Consider the following 18,457-nt stretch of genomic DNA (forward strand, 5'->3'; position numbering starts at 1 on the left):
GGGTAAGCTTTAAAATGTCATTCTTTATGATCTGCAAAGTGTTGTATAGTTAGTTTTTACCATTTCTGGTTGTGGGTATTGATAGTTGGAGGGTTTTTGCTTCAAGCGGTTTAAAGAAATTTTATATGATATCATTGATATGTCATTCTGCAAAATCTTGAAATTTCGTTTGATTTGGATTTTAATCACTGTTGTTGTATGTATAACTGGTTGTTTGCCTAAAATGTCTGTACATTTGATGACTAAGAGAGCTTTGTTAGTCTTTAGATTTGTTGCAATTTTAAAAGACCAAGTATACTGTAAGAGTTCTTTCTGCTTTCTTTTAAGGGTAAGATTGCTTTACTTTGGTGCAATATAAGGCTCCAATTATTTAGCAAAAGCATAATTTTACTTAAAATTTTTTAGTTTCCATGGTTGATCAGCTTACAAATACAATTCAAACTTTTCAAGATCTATGGTGATTTATTTATTTATTTAAATTTGAATAATTTGTAAATTTGGCTTGGTTTGAATCAATAAATCTGCTGAGATCACTGTTATCTAATTGTTATGGTTGAAGTTGGTGGAGTTTTTTTCCTTTCCCATTGGCCAACATTTTGATTAGGTTTGCAAGCAATTATCAATTTCTTTTAAGATATGATTTATCTATAGATAGAATTTACTTCACTGCTTCTGAATCCCTAAGCTTTAAACCCATTTCCTTAATTGGGTTTGTTATGACAAAAAGTTGTGGGGAATTCTGTTTTGGGTGAAAATTCAGTAGGGACTTACCTCTTCAGACCAGTCAGATTCATGCTTTACTCACTTGTAGTTATCACAATTCAGGACATACTTTACTGGGTCTCTTCTTCTGGGGTTCAATTCTCCATTGATTTCCATCACTTGAAAAATATGAGTCTTTGTTGCTAAGCTTTGTTGAATATGGCTTTTTTTCTTCTATTCTATAACCTTTATTATGGACCTGCATTTGCTTGCAGAATTTATCAGCAGTATTATTTAGGCATGTTTGGTATGCGTGTCTGTGTTTCTGTGTGTGTATGTACTTGTTATCATGACTGTAAATTATATCAGGAAACTGACTTCAATTCAAAGAAATTCAGCTTTATTTCATAACATTGACATCTAGATACATTGTGTGGTGCTATTGCATTACAGGATGTTAATCTGCTCTAGTTGCTACATCTCTCTCAACAAGATTTGAAGGTTTACAAGTTCCGTGCAATAAGATATCTGCATAGACCTTTGTTTGAGAATATTATTAACATGGTTCAGACTCTGGAAGCTATCAAGGGTGGGGGAGGATCCATCAGAGTTGGGACCACTGGGACAATTAGTTCCCTGATGACAAGGGAATTGGATTCGATCAAATCTGCACCTCAGATGCCTCTGTCTTCCAGAACTAAACCACGTGCAGTACCTGTTTCAATACCCTGTGGTGCTACAACTCCTAAAAGGGTACAAGCTAGAAAATCATGTGATGGGGCAAGCAGCAGTGGAAGCAGTAGCTACATTGATGATAGAAGCCATGAGATTATTAGGAAAACAAAAGGTTACACTAGAAATACTCATCGAATACCAATGCTCGGTTCTGATAGTATTGCGCTGGATCGAACTCTTAGTAGAAAGAAAACTGAAAAGAAAGGATCTAACATAGTTGAAATTGTGGACATAAAATGTGGGAACCAGGATAGAGCATGGGCTAGCCCTCTAAGTATAACAAATCGTCTCAAGAAGCTGGGTTTCTCGAAGCTATCTGAGAGCATTATCTAAGCCTACAACTTCTTCAGATCAGATTTAAGGTTCCTGTAACTGAAACCAGAAATCCCAATTGGTCGATTGTTGTCTGAAACTTCCACCATAGAACATATGCCTGGTAGGAGCCTGCTGCCTTTATTTTTCTTCTTTTGGGTTGCTGTCACGGATCCAAAAGTGGGTCTGGAATGACTGCTAGAGGAAGCCTTGTCTGTAATAGGGAACTGAGGCTTCTGCGAGCTACCTTGGCAGCTTAATTCGAGCTGGCTGAAGTACTCGATTTCTTTCGTTATAAGGGATCCAACTGTGCCTCTGGTACCTATTTCTACTGGAGTGTGTGCCATTTCTTCAGGGACTTTTGTGGCAATGGTGCTTGATTTATGCATGTTTTGTTTGGTTGGAGTGATGGAGACTTGTGGATGAAGAGAGGAGGCTTTGGGGGGTCTTGTCTTGGTGAGGAAATTGCTTTGAGTCTGGGTCATTTGTTTCTGCTTTGTACCTGGTGTTTCACATGAACTCCTTACCTCATGTTCTTTATCTAAAGTGAAGAGCATTAGATTCTTGCCTGGTAGGAGGATTGGATGGTGATATGGTCATTGTATTCATGTGCTGGCAGTTAAAACATTTAATTTGCTTACCACTGTACCTTTTTCAAACTACTTGACTTCATTTAAATGTTTGCTGTATACCTGGGTCATAACTTGGATTTTGATCAGCATTTGATAGGGATTAGTAGATAGTGATACATGTTGAATTGTTATATAGCAGGTCTATTATGGTTCTTGAAATGACATCCAATCTCATTACCCAATTAGTATCATATGATGATGTAAGACTCAAAAGGAAGGATAGATCTTTTCATGGCCAGTTTAAGTAAGTTGTTACTTTCTTTTCATGTCTTCAATAACAAGGGAAAAGAATAGGATGCTTTTCTGCTTTGTGGAGCAACTTGAGTGTCTCTTGCTTTTCATTTTATTGCTGTTTTAAAAATTGTCATAGGAAAAATGTGATTGAACTTCATTCCCCCATACCATGTGAAGTGTGAACGTTTTCATTTTTTTTGGAAGCATTCAATTTCTTTGTTCTCATTAAACTTTCTTGGTAATAAGAGTAAATGAAAATAAAGAAAATACCTCAGAATTTGGTAAGTCATCTGCACCTCTATATTTAAGGTGGCCGGTGATAAATTTTATACTGTCATAACTATATTATGAAAACAGATGAATAAGGTGATGATGGAAGGAACTAATAAGTTATGCTAACAAAGAAAGAGTACTTGTACCTTATCAGGAGGTAAAAGCAAGCTATTCATTGTTGGTGGCTTTGCTGGTCAAACTCTAAAGCTGAAAATGTAAAACCATTTGGTGAATCATAAATGCAGTCTCCTCTATCAGTGATGCAAATTTAAACATTTATTGTTTTTCTTATCTATTAAGAGTATATATGTTTTGAGAAAAAAAATGCAGTGGTTCAGGTCCTGCGTTGGATGTCCCCACTTCTAAAAGATCACATTTTTCAATTTGTTCTTATTATAATCCAGATTATTTTGCAATATGTATTATGCAATATGGTCCTGCAAAAAATGGGCCAGTGGTCCACTACGAGAGCATTATGTGGGTGAGACTATGCTGTTGTATTTTAAGGAGCGTGGTGCACACTTTGGATGAAGAATGGTTAATTACACAAAAAAATTATAAAATATGAGATTTGCAATTGCATTATTTAAATTGTCATTGATCATAAATTTTATTGTTTCGATGTAACAAACGTAGAAAGTATGATATGATGGAGAAAAAGTTTACTTCCAAACTAGTTTCAAGAAATTTGTCTCTGACACACTACATGACGGTTAAAATGACCATATATGTATATTTTTAGTTATATGATATTTTTAATGAAATATGTAACTTATTTAAATAAAATATGAGAATAGTCTTATAAATCGTTATTTAGTGGATTAAAGAAGATTCCTTCAAACCGGTTTGGAGGAAAACTTTATCCTATAATAAATATTATCAATATCAACCAAAATATATAAAATTATACATATAAAAAAGAAAATGTAAAATTCCTGTATATGTAACATTGTTGAGTCAACTAATCACATGTCAATAATAACTTATTAATATATGCAACATCCATAACATTATCCTAATGACACCGACTCATAAAAGTTGAAAAACATTAATTTACATAAAGTAAAAGAATTAAACTAACTTACAAAAAGTTTGTTATCGACATGAAATGAAGTATATTCTGTCCCTTGTAAAATAAACATCAACACCATGTATCTCTTCCTCTTAACCAAAATTTTCTCAAAATAAGAAATCGTTTTTCATTCTCTATAAACCGAGCACAAGCTTTAAATTATTCTTGTCCACTGAGATATGATATCGTATTTATCTTGTCATATATTTCTCCTGCATCAAGCTATGGAAAATAAGATATTGGAACCTCCTGAACTCAATTGGTCTGAGTATTTTAAACAAAATATTAATAAATTGTAAGGACACGATTCGTAACGAACCGTAGCGGTGTTGGGTTCGTACGTAAAAAGGCCCAAACAATATCATTTGTAGAGCGTGGGTTTAGAAGGCTAGGCCTTAGTCACCAGGTGATGGGTTTTTCGTGGTAATCGTGCGTGTCTAGGTTATCTTCACCCATGGAGTCTTTCTCCTGGAGGTGGGCTGGGAGGCTCTGGTTTTTGGCCATTTTTCCCAGCCCCCTCTCTAAGTTACTGATTTTTCCTTTTATACCCGCCTGTGTTCACTGTCCTTCGTCCACGTATAGGGTCAACATTTCCAAGGCTGATATTTGTCCCATCAGCCCATACCCAAAGTCGTTGGGGGTGGTTGTAAAAGCCAAAGAATGCGGCTATGTCAGGTTAAGAGCATTGAATGGCAGTAAGGGCAGCTTTCCCTGGATATTTTAGATCTTTCTTCCGAGTTTCAGTCCTATACCGTTTTTACCCCTCTTTCTGGGGGGACTTTGGGTCTGCCGAGGACTGAACTGCCCTCGGCGGTATCCATAGGCTATCTTGTCGAGCTTGGGCCATAGCCCTCCTTGGCTTGGGCCTTTGGATTCTCCCCGGGTAGATGGGCCTGGCCCATAAATCATTTGGGCCCCACAATAGCCCCTCAAAACCCGGCTGTCCAACCTCTTGGTTGGAAAGGGGGTTTTGGTAATGCCGAGCTTTTATGATGACTCCTTTAATTCGGCCCTTCATTAATGCTGATGGTTTTCCGTCTGTCCAAGAAATATACTGATCTATGAGGCGTTTTTTGATTTTACTCCTGACGCGTTCTCGTCGTTTGATTATTCAAAACACGCTTTTAACGACTTCCCTTTACGAGACTCATTTACATTCGACGGTTTGTCTGACGAGACGGAGAAATGGAACGGACACATCTTCGTTTTCAGATTCTTTTGGAAACCTGAACGAATTTAATGCCTTCCGTTTTGCCCTTCCTATAAGAAGACAAGTAGGAGGCTATCACTTTCGTGCAGAGACCCTTTTATTTTTCTGAGATTTGAAACCCTTTGCCTCCCTTAGCATTTACTTAACCCAGTAGTTATACACTAAATCACAGTACATTCACCATAACAAATGATGAAGAAACCATACCCCTCCTCAAAGCGTCATGTTCTAATAAAGCTCGAAATGGCTCGGTCAGGGCAAGGATGGCGGAGGCTTAAGATTCGTCTTACCTTCCTTTCTGCCAAAATCCGAAGCAAGAACTCGTCACGTCAAACTTTCGACATGACTGAGTCGAGAACACCCATCATCAGTACCAACCGCGCTCTCATGAGCATACCTAATATGGCTTCAGTGTGTTGGGAGTCAGGATCGAGGCAGGGACTAAGTGCCCCTGCTTCTTCCTCTCTTCGTTCACTGGCGCCTCCTTTTGCCTCCCTTTCTTAGTCTTCCCAGCACCAGTTCCATCCTGGTGCTTTTCTTTCTCCCTCTTTTACTCCTTTTTCTTTCTTTTCATCTCTTCTCTCTTCTTCTCCTCCTTCTTTACTCATGTCCTCCATCTTCTTCATTCATCTCCTCCATCTTCTTCTTCCTTCTCCTTCAAATTCTTCTTCCTTCTCCTTCATCTTTTTCCAAAGAAGGTTCTTCTTTCGATATGAGCAATACTGAGGCATAAATTGGAGAGGCTTTTGAAGACGAGTTTAAAAGACACCTGGCTGTTTACTTATCTGTATTGCGAATGTTAGTGTTGCTTCGGCAGCTCACCTTTTGTATAGGCTTGTTTGAGCCCCTCTTTGTACGTTGTAATAATTTTTCATATTAATAAAAATTGTCGTTATTTTACTTCGCATGCTCTGTCTCTATGTTTTTACAAATTTGCAAATGCTGCTCGGCGCAATAATATAGCATTTGAATCGATGACAACTAAGGCCAAAATGCTTGCTAATAAAAGAAGTCACCACAACTTTAACAGAATTGCTTGAACTAGCAATGCGTACCTATGAATAACGGTAATTGCCCGAAACAATGCCGAGATTAGAACTGGATGCTCTATGCGGTGTAGGAAGTAATCGTTCGAAGACATATCACCCGCAAAAATGAACAGCCCCCTTAGGCTACCGAATAGTGGAGTGCCCCACCATCATCTTAACACTTTTATTGGCTTTAACATTTTACAGTATCTGAGCCGGGGACTTTTCCCATCCGAGCAGTTATAAAACTTGTAATTTTTCTTTCTCTCTTTTTTTTTACTTGGTTTCCCCATAGACTTGAGTCCGAGGACCATGCAAGGTCTTGGTTCTGTCTAAAACTTGTAATTTTTCTTTTTTGTACTTGGTTTCCCCATAGGCTTGGGTCCGAGGACCATGCAAGGCCTTGGTTCTGTCCCTAGGCCCCCATGTAGAACGGGCCTGGGCCGCGAGTTTACTGGGCCCACAAATTAAGAGGTATTTCCGTAGTCTTTGGTCATGTGGTACTTTTTGGCGTCCCAGTGTTCAAGGTGCGCCTTCACGAGACTCCTTTAATCTCATGGTTGCAGATGGCGTGGGAAATCGAGCCGGAGACATTTTGTCTGTAGCGTTCCTTGGGACGCTGTGTGAATTAAATGCCACCACCTTATCTTTTTAAATAAATAGGAGAGAAAGTTGCCTTACCTGCGCGCAAATCCTTCAGTTTCCTCCCTTAGTATATCATGTTTGAGGTGAGGGTTGGGGAAAAGGAACTCTATCCGCCACGGAGGCGCCGTGTCCTCCTAAGACTCAAAGTAGTGAGGTACGGGCAAAGGAGGCGTAAATTCAAGGGAACATTCCGTTTCGACAGAGGGGAAAGGGTGTTTCTCCCCCTTTTAGTCAAAATCCGAAGCAGGTTCTGTTCATGCCGGAATTTTGGTGTGTCAGAAGAAAGATTCTCCGTCATCAGCGCCTCTGCCTTGTTGCAGGCAAATTTTTGGTGAAGGCTCCTCAACTTCCGGCTCCCTGCACCTTTCCTTCAACGGTGTGAGGCTCAAGTTGGGTTCTTTTGCTGCCTAAGTTATGGGCGTGCAAAAGCATTGAGGAGGAATAAGGTCTCGAAGCAGTAGCCAACCTCTCCTCTGTGCTACCTCCTCGGCTTTATCTTCATTTTCTTGTATTTTTCTTTACTTACGTAGTTAGCTTTAATGTAAGTTTGTTTCAGCTTTTCATTGTACACTGTACTGTTCCTTTGTCTTAATAAAAGATGTGTTTATTTCTTTATACATACTTTTCTTCTCTGCAACAACTATTTGGTGCATGAATATTAAATGTAAGCTTGCCCTTAATGATATTCCGGGCAGAAAAAATGCCTTAACACAGATTCCTACTGGTTTAAACTCACAAATATTATCAAGTATAATAAGGGTAATCCTCAATAAATTAAACTCTTGGAACTAACCGGGATAACCGCTGAGTGCTGCGCGATGCATGCTAGACCAATGTCCGAGAACGATAAACTCTAAATAATTCGTTCGAGAGGGTAGCCGAGTAGCGAGGGACCTTGATTGTGCTTTTGGGTAATATATTGCACCGTATTGCATCAACCCCTTTGGTACTGGGGATCCGAAGGTAGACCGGGGAATCCGTGCAATTAAGAGATTAACCCAACTGTTAACGAGGAGTTCTCTTCGGGTGGATTTTGAGGTTTATGTGCCATAGTTTTTTTTAAATAGTTGGTTTCCCCATAGGCTTGGGTCCGAGGACCATGCAAGGCCTTGGTTCTGTCCAAAACTTGTAAGATTTCCTTTTTGTACTTGGTTTCCCCATAGGCTTGAGTCCGAGAACTATGCAATGCCTTGGTTCTGTCCAAAACTTAGTTTTCCTCATCCAGGTAGTTGGTTTTCCCATAGGCTTGAGTCCGAGGACTATGCAATACCTTGGTTCTGTCCAAAACCTAGTTTTCCTCATCCAGGTAGTTGGTTTTCCCATAGGCTTGAGTCCGAGGACTATGCAATGCCTTGGTTCTGTCCAAAACCTAGTTTTCCTCATCCAGTAGTTGGTTTCCCATAGGCTTGAGTCCGAGACTATGCAATTCCTTGGTTCTGTCCAAAACCTAGTTTTCCTCATCCAAGTAAGTTGGTTTCCCCATAGGCTTGAGTCCGAGGACTATGCAATGCCTTGGTTCTGTCCAAAACCTAGTTTTCCTCATCCAGGTAGTTGGTTTCCCCAGAGGCTTGAGTCCGTGGACTATGCAATGCCTTGGTTCTGTCCAAAACCTAGGCTTGAGTCCGAGGACTATGCAATGCCTTGGTTCTGTCCAAAACCTAGTTTTCCTCATCCAAGTAGTTGGTTTCCCCAGAGGCTTGAGTCTGAGGACTATGCAATGCCTTAGTTCTGTCCAAAACCTAGTTTTCCTCATCCAGGTAGTTGGTTTCCCCATAGGCTTGAGTCCGAGGACTATGCAATGCCTTGATTCTGTCCAAAACCTAGTTTTCGTCATCCAGGTAGTTGGTTTCCCCAGAGGCTTGAGTCCGAGGACTATGCAATGCCTTGGTTCTGTCCAAAACCTAGTTTTCTCATCCAGGTAGTTGGTTTCCCCAGAGGCTTGAGTCCGTGGACTATGCAATGCCTTGGTTCTGTCCAAAACCTAGTTTTCTTCATCCAGGTAGTTGGTTTCCCCAGAGGCTTGAGTCCGTGGACTATGCAATGCCTTGGTTCTGTCCAAAACCTAGTTTTCCTCATCCAGGTAGTTGGTTTCCCCAGAGGTTTGAGTCCGTGGACTATGCAATGCCTTGGTTCTGTCCAAAACCTAGTTTTCCTCATCCAGGTAGTTGGTTTTCCCATAGGCTTGAGTCCGAGGACTATGCAATGCCTTGGTTCTGTCCAAAACCTAGTTTTCTTTTTGTGTGGGATCTTGGCTTTAGGGGAGTTAGCTCCTCAGCCAAGCCCCTAGAGTTTATCCATACGATTAACGCTACCAGGTTCCTAGTTTGCTCTTTACGGGGGACCTTGGCTTTAAGGGAGTTAGCTCCTCAACCAAGCCCCTAGTCAAGAAACGTAGCCCCTAGCAGAACTTTATACTAGAACTCTACAACCAGTTGTCAGAGATGACAAGGGAACTCTCTCGACCCACCGCCTATGCCAACACACAAGCCTCCCCACAGACGGCGCCAATTGTAAGGACACGATTCATAACGAACCGTAGCGGTGTTGGGTTCGTACGTAAAAAGGCCCAAACAATATCATTTGTAGAGCGTGGGTTTAGAAGGCTAGGCCTTAGTCACCAGGTGATGGGTTTTTCGTGGTAATCGTGCGTGTCTAGGTTATCTTCACCCATGGAGTCTTTCTCTTGGAGGTGGGCTGGGAGGCTTTGGTTTTTGGCCATTTTTCCCAGCCCCCTCTCTAGGTTACTGATTTTTCATTTTATACCCGCCTGTGTTCACTGTCCTTCGTCCACGTATAGGGTCAACATTTCCAAGGCTGATATTTGTCCCATCAGCCCATACCCAAAGTCGTTGGGGGTGGTTGTAAAAACCAAAGAATGCGGCTATGTCAGGTTAAGAGCATTGAATGGCAGTAAGGGCAGCTTTCCCTGGATATTTTAGATCTTTCTTCCGAGTTTCAATCCTATACCGTTTTTACCCCTCTTTCTGGGGGGACTTTGGGTCTGCCGAGGACTGAACTGCCCTCGGCGGTATCCATAGGCTATCTTGTCGAGTTTGGGCCATAGCCCTCCTTGGCTTGGGCCTTTGGATTCTCTCCGGGTAGATGGGCCTGGCCCATAAATCATTTGGGCCCCACATAAATAAATGAAAAATTGTCCATTAATTAAATTATTTAAATTCAAGTATGAAAAATAAGTACCTGTAAAAAAAAAAAAAAAAAAATTCTTTATTACTCTTAAATCTTAATGCCAAATTATTTATAGATTCAAGCCACATCTATAATGTTTAAAAAAAAAATTAATTCTCACTTCTAAAAGACACTTTCTCAATTTGGTTGCTAGATAAGTAAAAGAACTCCAAAACATTTCGTATATGTAGTTACTAAAAGAGATCTGTGATTCTTAGAGAGAATGTTCTAGAAGAAGAAGAAATGAAAATTGAATCTTCTCTATATCAATAGATTACATCAGATACAACTTATATAGGCTCACCAATCATAACAAATTTTAGAGCTAAACTACTTTAACAATATCTTGTAAAGAGTAATAGAATACATACAAGTGGACAATAGTGTAACTAATCCTATACTCAAAACTATCATGCTAAACTACATACAAGTTTACAATATCATTACTAAACTACAAGCCGTTTATGCAATCTTGTCTGTGAACTAAAGCTCTGTTGGCAAATTCACTTGAGGCAACACCAACATCCTTTACATCCCCCCTTAAACGAAAGGGAGGATTCCCTATGAGTTTGAAAGACAGAGCATGAAAACGAGGGGAAGGCAAGCCCTTAGTGAATATATCAGCTAATTGAGTCAAGGTAGAAATATACTTGAGAACCATATCTCTATTCAACACCTTCTCTCAGACAAAGTGGTAATCCACTTCTATATGCTTAGTTCTGGCATGAAAAATAGGATCTGAGGCTAAAGCAAGAGATGAAAAATTATCACACCATAAATATAGGAGGGTGATGCAAATAAACCCCTAAGTCCTTGAGAAGCATACACAACCAATACAATTCAGCAGTTGTAAGAGCAAGGGACCTGTACTTAGTCTTAGTGGAAGACCTAAACGCAACAGACTACTTCTTAGCAGACTAGGTGATAGTAGAATTCCCTAAGAAAACAATCATGCTAGTGATGAACCCCTTATCATAGGATCTCCAGCCCAATCAACATCCTAATAAGCTAAAAGGGTGAGAGAACCAGGCCTAAAATAGATCCCTTTGTGCAGTGTACCCCTTAAGTATCTTAAGATCCTTTTAGTAGCAACAAGATGAAGCTGAGAAGGCTTACTCATGAACTGACATGCCTTCTGGATAGCATAAGACAAATTTGGCCTAGTGAAGGTCAAGTATTGCAAAGCACCAACAAAACTTCTATAGGCTGTTGGATCAGAGAGAAGAGGACTAACACCAAGAGCATGAGAATGAGCAGAAGCACACGGATTAGAACAAGGCTCACAATCCAACATATGAAAATTAGACAATAAATCCGTGGCATACTTGGATTGATGCACAAAAATGCCATCACCAGAATACTCAATCCGCAAACCCAAGAAATAGTGCAAAGGACCCAAATCCTTGAGAGCAAAGGAGACTCCAAGCTGAGTAATTATGTCAGCAACAAGAACCTTATCACTGCCAGTAATGATAATGTCATCCACATATAAGAGTAAGTAAACAACATGCCGTGAATGAGTAAGAATGAACAAATTGTTGTCTACACAAGAAGCATGAAATCCCAAATGGAAGAGCTGATTGGTAAAGCTATCAAACTAAGCCCTAGGGGCTTGTTTCAGACCATAAATGGCTTTGTGCAAGAGACAGACATAATGAGGCTTAGAGATATCCTTATACCCAAGTGGCTAACTCATGTAAACCTCCTCTTGCAGCACTCCATGAAGAAAGGCATTAGAAACATCTAAGAGACCAACCAAATTGAACAGCCAAAGCAAGAATAATCCTCACAGTTGTAAGCTTAACCATTGGACTAAAGGTCTCAGCATAATCAAGACCATATTGCTGCAAGTATACCTTGGCAACAAGTCTAGCTTTGAACCTAGCAATACTACCATCACTATTCCTCTTAACTTTGTACACCCACTTACAGCCCACAACATTCTTATCAGGTGGCAAAGGAACTAAAGACCATGTATGCTGCTGCTGCAAACTAGTAAACTCAGAATCCATAGTTTCAACCTAATGAGGATACTTAGATGCAATAGAATAGGAAGGGGGCTCAGTGTAATTGTAATCAGTCTAAACAACAAACACTTTAGGCTTGAAAATACCATTCTTGGACCTGGTAAGCATAGGATGTGCATTTGTATTCATAGGGATAAGAGTAGGAACAGAAGCAGAGAGACTAGGAGCACCGGTAGAAATAGGTAAGATAGACTCAATAGAAACAGCAGAGGAAGAGACAGGTAAGACAAATAAGGCAGAATCAGAACAAGGATTTTTAGATGGAATAGAAGAAGAACTCTCAGAACAATGATTAGAATTAGATAAAACAGAATCAGCAGAAGGAATAGAGCTAGACTGAGGAAAATTCAAAGAAGAAATTAGAAGTAAAGAAGAAAAACCACACATCATAGGAAGATGAAGTAACAAGAGAGGAAGATGACCCATCACTAGATACAGGGAAACTAGGAAAAAAAGACTCATCAAAAACACAATGATATGAAATGTAAATTCTGCCACTAAAAACATCTAAGCAAATATAAGCTTTGTACTGAGGAGGGTAACCAAGAAATATGCATTGCTTAGACTTGGGATCAAACTTATGAGAGGCATACGGTCTCAACAAAGGATAACAAGCACAACCAAAGTTCTTAAGGAATAAAGTAGAGGTTTGTGACCATACAATTTCTCCTAAGGTGAGACAAAATGTAAAACAGAAGATGGAAGTCTATTAAGAAGGTAAACAGCAGCACTAAAGGCATAAGACCAATAAGAAGAGGAGAGGTTGGAATGGTGAAGCATGGATAAAGCACACTCCAAAATTTGCCTGTGCTTCCTCTCAGCAACACCATTTTGTTGAGGAGAATAAAGATAGGAAAATTGATGGAGAATACCATGTTCTAAGCAAAAGGACTTAAAATTGGCATTAACAAACTCAGTGTTTTGATTTTAGCATTAAATTGAGTCTCAATCAATGAATTGAAATGTAAGAAAACTTGAAACACATTAGACTTCATTTTCAACAAAAATAGCCAAGTAAAATGAGTAAAGTCATTAACAAAGATCACATAAAACCTATGATTAAGAACAGAAGTCACAGGAGTAAGGCCCCATACATCAGAGTGCACTAATTGAAATGGATATTCAGTATTTGATACATGATTAGGAAAATGAGTCTTGTGCATTTTAGCACTCATACAAGAAGTATATTTAAAACAAATGTCACTAACACAGGACAACTTGATTGAATGAAAAGAAGACATAGCTGAATGTAAAGCCTTAGCACAAGGATGACCAAGCCTATTGTGCCAAAGTAAAGTATGTGGAGACATTGCATCAAAGCCACTGGAATTAAGATGAGAAGAATATTAGGAAGGCAAAGTAGAAGAGGGTATAGGATAAACTCCATCCTTACTCAGCCCTCTGTAAAGAACCTTCCCTGTAGGTAAATCTTGAATTAAGAATTGATATGCATCAAAATAACAAAAGGCATTATTCTGAAGGCATAATTTATGAACAGATAGCAAGTTTGAAGCAATTTGAGGAACTCTAAGAATATTGTTCAAACAGAAATTATGAGATGAAGTAATGAGCTAAGTAATGAGCTTACCATTGCCTATATGTATCATCGGTAAATCCTGCCCATTGCCAACTACTACAGACTCACCAGTTGCAGGTTGTTGAGCAAGATAAAGCTGAGACAAATTTGGTGTGATGTGATTAGAGGCACCAGTGTCTGTCAACCAATACTAATTCTAATTAGCACCTGAAGTTGCAGCCATTGATCTTGTAGCCATGGAAACAAACTTAGCTGGAGCATGCCTATCTTGGTAAGCAAAGTTCATACGATGATAATAGTCCAAAGCAAAATGGCCATTCTTGCCACAAATTTGACAAGCAACTTTCTTTCCTTGAGAAAAAGAAGACTTGTTCTGTGGAAAGAATTGAGAATCCAGCACTGGATTATTGGTATTATGAAACTGATCACTACCAGAGAACTGATTATGATGGAACTGACCACCACCAGAGAACTGATTACCACCTCTGCCATTGCCACAACCTCTATTATTTCCATTCTTGCCTCTTCCTTTTGTAAAAATTTGATTGAATTTATTAGCTGCCATAGCAAATGATGTAGAATCTCTAAGATCAGAATGAGTGGACCTCTTCTTGATTGACCTCTCTTCAGCATTCAAAAGTGTATTCAACTCTTCAATAGTAAGAATGTCATTCCTAGTTCTGATCGCAGAACAAAATGCATCATACTTTGGAGGCAAGGTTTCAAGAGCTAAATGGATTAACTCTTCCTCATCAACATAGACTACTACAACCCCAAGTTTATCCCTAACCTCTTTGATTCTTTGAAAGAAAGAATCCATTGATTCTAAACCCTTCTTGATACTCATTAGCTCATCCCTCAAACTGAGCACATGAGGTCGTGATATTGATGCAAACCTTTTCTCAAGCACCTTCTAGACCCTTCGTCCAAACTTCTGACCCACAGTAAGAGCCAAGATTGATGGAGAAAGAGTTGAATTAAGAAAGGTGAACAAGGCTTGCTCACGACTCTTCCATTGGAAATACTCTAGATTAGCCACAGTTGTAAAATTCCCTGAGCTATCCTTGAGAAATGGATCTGGATCATCATCATCATCACTGATGAAGTTGATCATTGAATATGCTACCAAGATCACTTCAATCTGATGTCTCTATAAAAACAGAATACTTGTATTATATTTTCTGTATCTTTACAAGAGAATTTACATCAATATATAGCTATACAAGAAGAGGAATTATAAGAGTGGTTAATTACAGAATAGAGAGATTTTAGGGAGAGAGATTATAGGAGTAATTACATATTCAAATTCAAATTTGAATTGAAGAGAGATTTGAAGGAGAGATTTGTGGAACGGTTACTATTACAGCTCAAGTATGTGAGCTAGACTTATGAGCTGTGATAGGCCCCCTCAAGCTCAATGGTCTTGGTGAGACGGTGAGCTTGTTGCGAAGAAGCGTGTGTCGTGCTATGCCAAGAGGTTTAGTCATGATGTCTGCAGTTTGATCTCGAGATGAGATGAAGCAAATATCAATGTCCTTATTGGCTACTTTTTCATGTACAAAGTGAAAATCAATTTCAATATGTTTCATGCATGAAAGATGGGGTTGGCAGTGAGATAAGTAGCACCAAGATTGTCACACCATAAGATTAGTGGTTTGGCAAGAGAAACTTGGAGTTCTTTAAGGAGAGATTGTATCCATGTGACTTCAACAGTAGCATAAGTAATACCACGGTATTCAGATTCAATGCTAGACTTTGAAATAGTGGCTTGCTTTTTGGGGCTCCAAGAAATAAGATTTGGACCAAGGTAGAGACAATGGCCACCTTGAGAGCGGCTATCATTTGGACAACCAGCCCAATCGGCTTCTGTGAATGCATGAGGTTGGATGTTGGTAGAAGGCTTAATGAGGATTCCATGATCAATAGTGAATTTTAAATATCGAAGGATTCATTTGATTGTCGTCCAATGAACATCAGTTGGCTGCTGCATATATTGACAAACTTTATTGACTGAAAAACTAATATCAGGTCTTGTGAAGGTGAGGTATTGGAGGGCGCCAACTGTGCTTCGATATAAAGTGACATCTTGGAAAGGATCACCAACATTCTTGGACAATTTGAGATTGCTTGCCATGGGTGTGTGACATGGTTTGGCTTGGTCCATATTGGTTTTGAGGAGCAGATCAAGAATATACTTTTGTTAAGATAAGAAAAGCCCGTGGGGTCCTCTAGTGGCTTCAATTCCCAATAAGTAATTAAGTGAGCCAAGGTCTTTGATAGAGAAGGCTTGATGAAGAGCTTGAATCATTTGTTGAATGAGCACAATAGAAGATCTTGTAAGTATAATATCATCTACATATACTAGTAGATAAAGAATACCACTAGATGATTATTTGATGAAGAGAGATGTATCAGATTTAGCTCTATAAAATCCATACTGAACCAGAAATGTGCGTAACTTATTGTACCAAGCATGAGGAGCTTGTTTGAGCCCATAGAGAGATTTGTGCAATCGACAAACATAATTATGAGCATTGGGATCTACAAAGCCAGGTGGTTGCTGCATGTAAACTTCTTCATTAAGTGTTTCATGAAGAGATGCATTTTGAACATCTAGTTGATGTATGTGCCAACCATTTGAGATTGCCAAGGATAAAACAAGGCGAATACTGCAAGGTTTGATAACTGGACTGAAGGTTTCTTGAAAATCAATACCTTCCCTTTATGAAATCCTTTTGCAATAAGACGAGTTTTGTATCTCTATATGGTTCCATCAGCCTTACGTTTGATACAAAAGACCCTTTGCATCCAACGATATTCTGATGAGAGCGGGGTGGGACCAATGCCCAAGTCTTATTTTTTAACAATGCATTTATTTCTTCAACCATTGCGTTCCTCCATTTTGGATCTTTGTTAGCAATGGTGAAGCATGTAGGCTCAATGTCTTGAGGTGGAAGAGGATGTTTGGTTGAGATGAGTGCTTTGGGTTTGGAAATTCCATTTTTGGAATAGGTAATCATAGGATGAATGGAAGTTGTTGTAGGTGGGTGATGATGATAAGGTTCAGAAAAATTTGGTGGCGAAGTTGTAGGTGGAGGGTTTTGAGATGCTGGTTGAAGGATAGGCTAAGGTGGAGGAGGAGGAATTGGTGTAGATAATAAGCTAGGTTCTTGTGAGGGTGGTAGAAGATGGTTAGTGAGAATAGGCTGGGAAGAAGGGACAGATGGTGCAGATGTGGTGGCTTGTGTATTTTGGTGGAAGGGAAATTTGTTCTCATTAAAGATTACATGTCGGGAAAGTTTTAAAGAGACAAAATGATTGATATTGATAGGAGTGGAAGAATTTGTTAAGAAGGGATTGTTGGAAGAAGTGGCCATTGTACCGCTGGGTATACAAGGCTCTGATACCATATAAAAATAGAATACTTGTATTATATTTTCTGCATCTTTACAAGAGAATTTACATCAATATATAGCTATACAAGAAGAGGAATTATAGGAGTGGTTAATTATAGAATAGAGAGATTATAGGAGTAATTACATATTCAAATTCAAATTTGAATTGAAGAGAGATTTGAGGGAGAGATTTGTGGAACGGTTACTATTACAGCTCAAGTATGTAAGCTGGACTTATGAGCTGTGATAGTCTCCACACCGTATAGTTGTTGTAATCAAGCGTCACAGTAGCTATGCTTGCCATATTTGACAAGAGAAGCAATGAAGGATTGACACCATGAGTGATTGAAGAACTCGTGGTTGATCTTGTTGTTGCAGAGGATGAAGAATTTGTAGAAGACGCCATTATAGGCTTTGATACCATGAAAGAGATCTGCGATTCTTAGAGAGAATGTTCTAGAAGAAGAAGAAATGAAAACTGAATCTTCTCTATATCAATAGATTATATCAGATACAACTTATATAGGCTCACCAATCATAACAGATTTTAGAGCTAAACTACTCTAACAATATCTTGTAAAGACTAACAGAATACATACATGTGGACAATTGTGTAACTAATCCTATGCTCAAAACTATCATACTAAACTACATACAAGTTTACAATATCATGGCTAAACTACAAGCCGTTTATGCAATCTTGTCTATGAACTAAAGCTCTGTTGGCAGATTCATTTGAGGCAGCACCAGCATCCTTTATAGTTACTAATCAATTAAACAACTTTTCAGTAGTAACTTTTATTGAGAAAATTCTACTGACCAAGGGACTGTCTAGCATTGCATTATAGGGGGAGATCAAGAGTTTTAAGATGATTAAAACTTGTTATTAGCAAAGTAGATGAATTTGACAAGTTTTTAATATAGAACTATTAGGCACCCTTAAAGCTCTTTATATTGAGTTTTGAAAAGCTCAACTTTTGAAACTTTTGACCTAAAGAACCTTTAAGTATTCTTGAATCGACCCAATTCCCATTCTCCATTTTCACTCTTTCTATATAATTGCCTCATCTTATGATTGCCGCTGATAGGTGAAAATTATTTGAATTCTTGTCACCTTCTTCTACTTTTCTTGAATTCTACTTTTAGAAAAGCTCCAAATGTAGATTTTTCTAGAATTTGCAAGTTTTATATTGGGGCCTTCAAAACACTTCTTGTAGATCAACATTAATATAAAAGCTCTGGATGGATCCACCAATAAGGTGTTGCCAAGCATCACATACTATCTCTAAACTTCTTTCGTGATTCCATTTCATACCCAAGCCTCTCAAACTCGAATGACTTCTTTCCACTCCCACCTTCATAATCAAAATAAGCAGAAATGGAGCATGATCTGATTTGGATGCCACAAGATGGCCTATCTCTGTTCTTGGATACTTCATACGCCACAATCACTACATATGACTCTATCA

General features: G+C 38.9%; 1 protein-coding gene across 1 annotated transcript; it reads left to right on the forward strand.

The window, feature by feature from the left end:
* Positions 1-508: 508 nt before the first annotated feature.
* Positions 509-2,686, forward strand: LOC115954537. Its single transcript, XM_031072408.1, has one exon. The coding sequence runs from the start codon at positions 1,264-1,266 to the stop codon at positions 1,768-1,770; it is 507 nt and encodes a 168-aa protein (XP_030928268.1). The 5' UTR covers positions 509-1,263; the 3' UTR covers positions 1,771-2,686.
* Positions 2,687-18,457: the final 15,771 nt, after the last annotated feature.

Source organism: Quercus lobata, chromosome 8 (assembly GCF_001633185.2).
Source record: "Quercus lobata isolate SW786 chromosome 8, ValleyOak3.0 Primary Assembly, whole genome shotgun sequence".
NCBI classification, from domain to species: Eukaryota; Viridiplantae; Streptophyta; class Magnoliopsida; order Fagales; family Fagaceae; genus Quercus; species Quercus lobata.

Coding starts and splice junctions, on each gene's coding strand:
- LOC115954537 (XM_031072408.1), top strand. CDS start 1,264: ATGGTTCAGACTCTGGAAGCTATCAAGGGTGGGGGAGGATCCATCAGA.